Raw genomic sequence first — 1,561 nt, 5'->3', positions numbered from 1 at the left:
GTCCTCTGTTTGAACTTGGGTGGGCCCTTGTGGGGACTGCCAGGCGCCGGGGCTCGCGTGGCAACCTTGCTGCTCGCTTTAGGCTTGGAGACATCCCTATTCTTGGAGATATCCATAAGACCGATAGCAGTGAAACGATAAGGATCTGTAAGAGATTGAGGGGATGAAACTATTAATCTTTAGGGCAAATGCAAAGTTGCTTTGCGTTTTCACCATTGCATTAGTTTTTAACGATAATCAAACCAGAAATATGTTTCACCAAATACAGAGGCTATCTATAGTAATGTTTAAACACCAGTGTCCAGACATGTGATAACGAAGGAGGTTCCTTTAATCCTCCTCACAATAATCAAGCCCCCTGTAATCTGCTGTCCAGAGGGTTTCTCAATTAATCTTATTAGATGAAGGTCAGTGCACCATAAGCAGAATGTGCATGAAGTCAAACTCTTCCTTTCATCAGCTAAAATACACTAGAGTTCAGTAATACAGGAAATGTGTTTAAAAAATTGCTCGCATGACGACAATTTCTCAGAGACAGTGTCCTAAAACAGATTTGGATACTTAGATTTGGATTGTCCTGCATTAGATGGAAAAGCAAGTGTCTGTCTGCATCTCAAATGCTGCAGCATTTTTTCTCGACGAATATATTTGTCATTATTCTTTAAAGTTTTTAATCAGCTGATGTTGTTTTTTTAGTCCTTAAGTTCCTGAAGTTCACAGAGGTGCTACATTAATGACTCGTTCACACAAGGATGATAATTAAGATGTAACGTTAGCGTCCACACCAACGGACGTTTCGTTCGTAAACCTCAAACGCAGATTTAAACGCTTAAAAAAGGAGTAGATTCTGATTGGCTGTCAATGTTTCAGCATCTGGAAAATAATCCCAGTAACTTGAACTTGTTATTTTTAAAGAATTAGAATGATTTTTACAGCTTTATTACTGTTAAAAAGATAGAATATTATTATTATTTGCAGTATATCTTTTGTTTTTATCATTATATATGCACCTGTAATTGTGAAATGTTTTGCTTAATAGGGGTGTGTGTTCTATCCTTCTTTAAAATAAATGCCATTCAGTGACATTCAGGGACAAATACCCTATATATTAATATATTCAAGCATACATAATTCATATTAAATCATAACAGGCATAACTGGAACTCGAAGCCTAACAAAAACATTACAAATCTTTTCCATCCTACATGTTGAGTTGTTTCTGAGCTGATGTACTCACCTGCTGGTCTTCTGTTTCTGTCTCGATGCTTTGTTGAGGTGGTCAGGATGCGACTCTCTGTCAACACACACTCCCCTATCAGCTCTTTTATAGTTCTGAGCATCATAAGATGATTAAACCTGCACACGATGGTCCTTCCTCTTTCCAAAACAGTCTAGCTGTCATCAGCCCCCCTAAAAGGTGACACAATGCACAGATACATGCATGAGACTAATCCTGCTTGCATTCCATAGTTCATGCGATATTAAGTAAGTCACAAAGAGTTTGGGTGATTCTGATTAGGAATTTGGGTTTAGACATTTTAATGCATTCACTTAAGCCTAA

General features: G+C 37.9%; 1 protein-coding gene across 1 annotated transcript in view; it reads right to left on the bottom strand.

Moving 5' to 3' along the window:
* Positions 1–1,550, bottom strand: part of LOC122341832 (retinal rod rhodopsin-sensitive cGMP 3',5'-cyclic phosphodiesterase subunit gamma-like) — a 2,493-nt gene extending 943 nt beyond the window's left edge. Inside the window, exons 1-2 of the mRNA XM_043235479.1 lie at positions 1,238–1,550; positions 1–145 (exon numbers count right to left, since the gene is read on the bottom strand). The exon at positions 1–145 is cut by the window's left edge and continues 32 nt beyond it. Of these exons, the coding sequence (XP_043091414.1) occupies positions 1–145; positions 1,238–1,343 (251 nt within the window). The 5' untranslated portion in view covers positions 1,344–1,550. The remainder of the gene's footprint in view (positions 146–1,237) is intronic.
* Between the last annotated feature and the right edge of the window lie 11 nt (positions 1,551–1,561).

The sequence above is a fragment of the Puntigrus tetrazona genome, chromosome 3 (genome assembly GCF_018831695.1).
Source record: "Puntigrus tetrazona isolate hp1 chromosome 3, ASM1883169v1, whole genome shotgun sequence".
Classification (NCBI taxonomy): Eukaryota; Metazoa; Chordata; class Actinopteri; order Cypriniformes; family Cyprinidae; genus Puntigrus; species Puntigrus tetrazona.
Note: the sequence above shows the minus strand (reverse complement) of the source record. Positions and strands in the feature narration are given on the sequence as shown.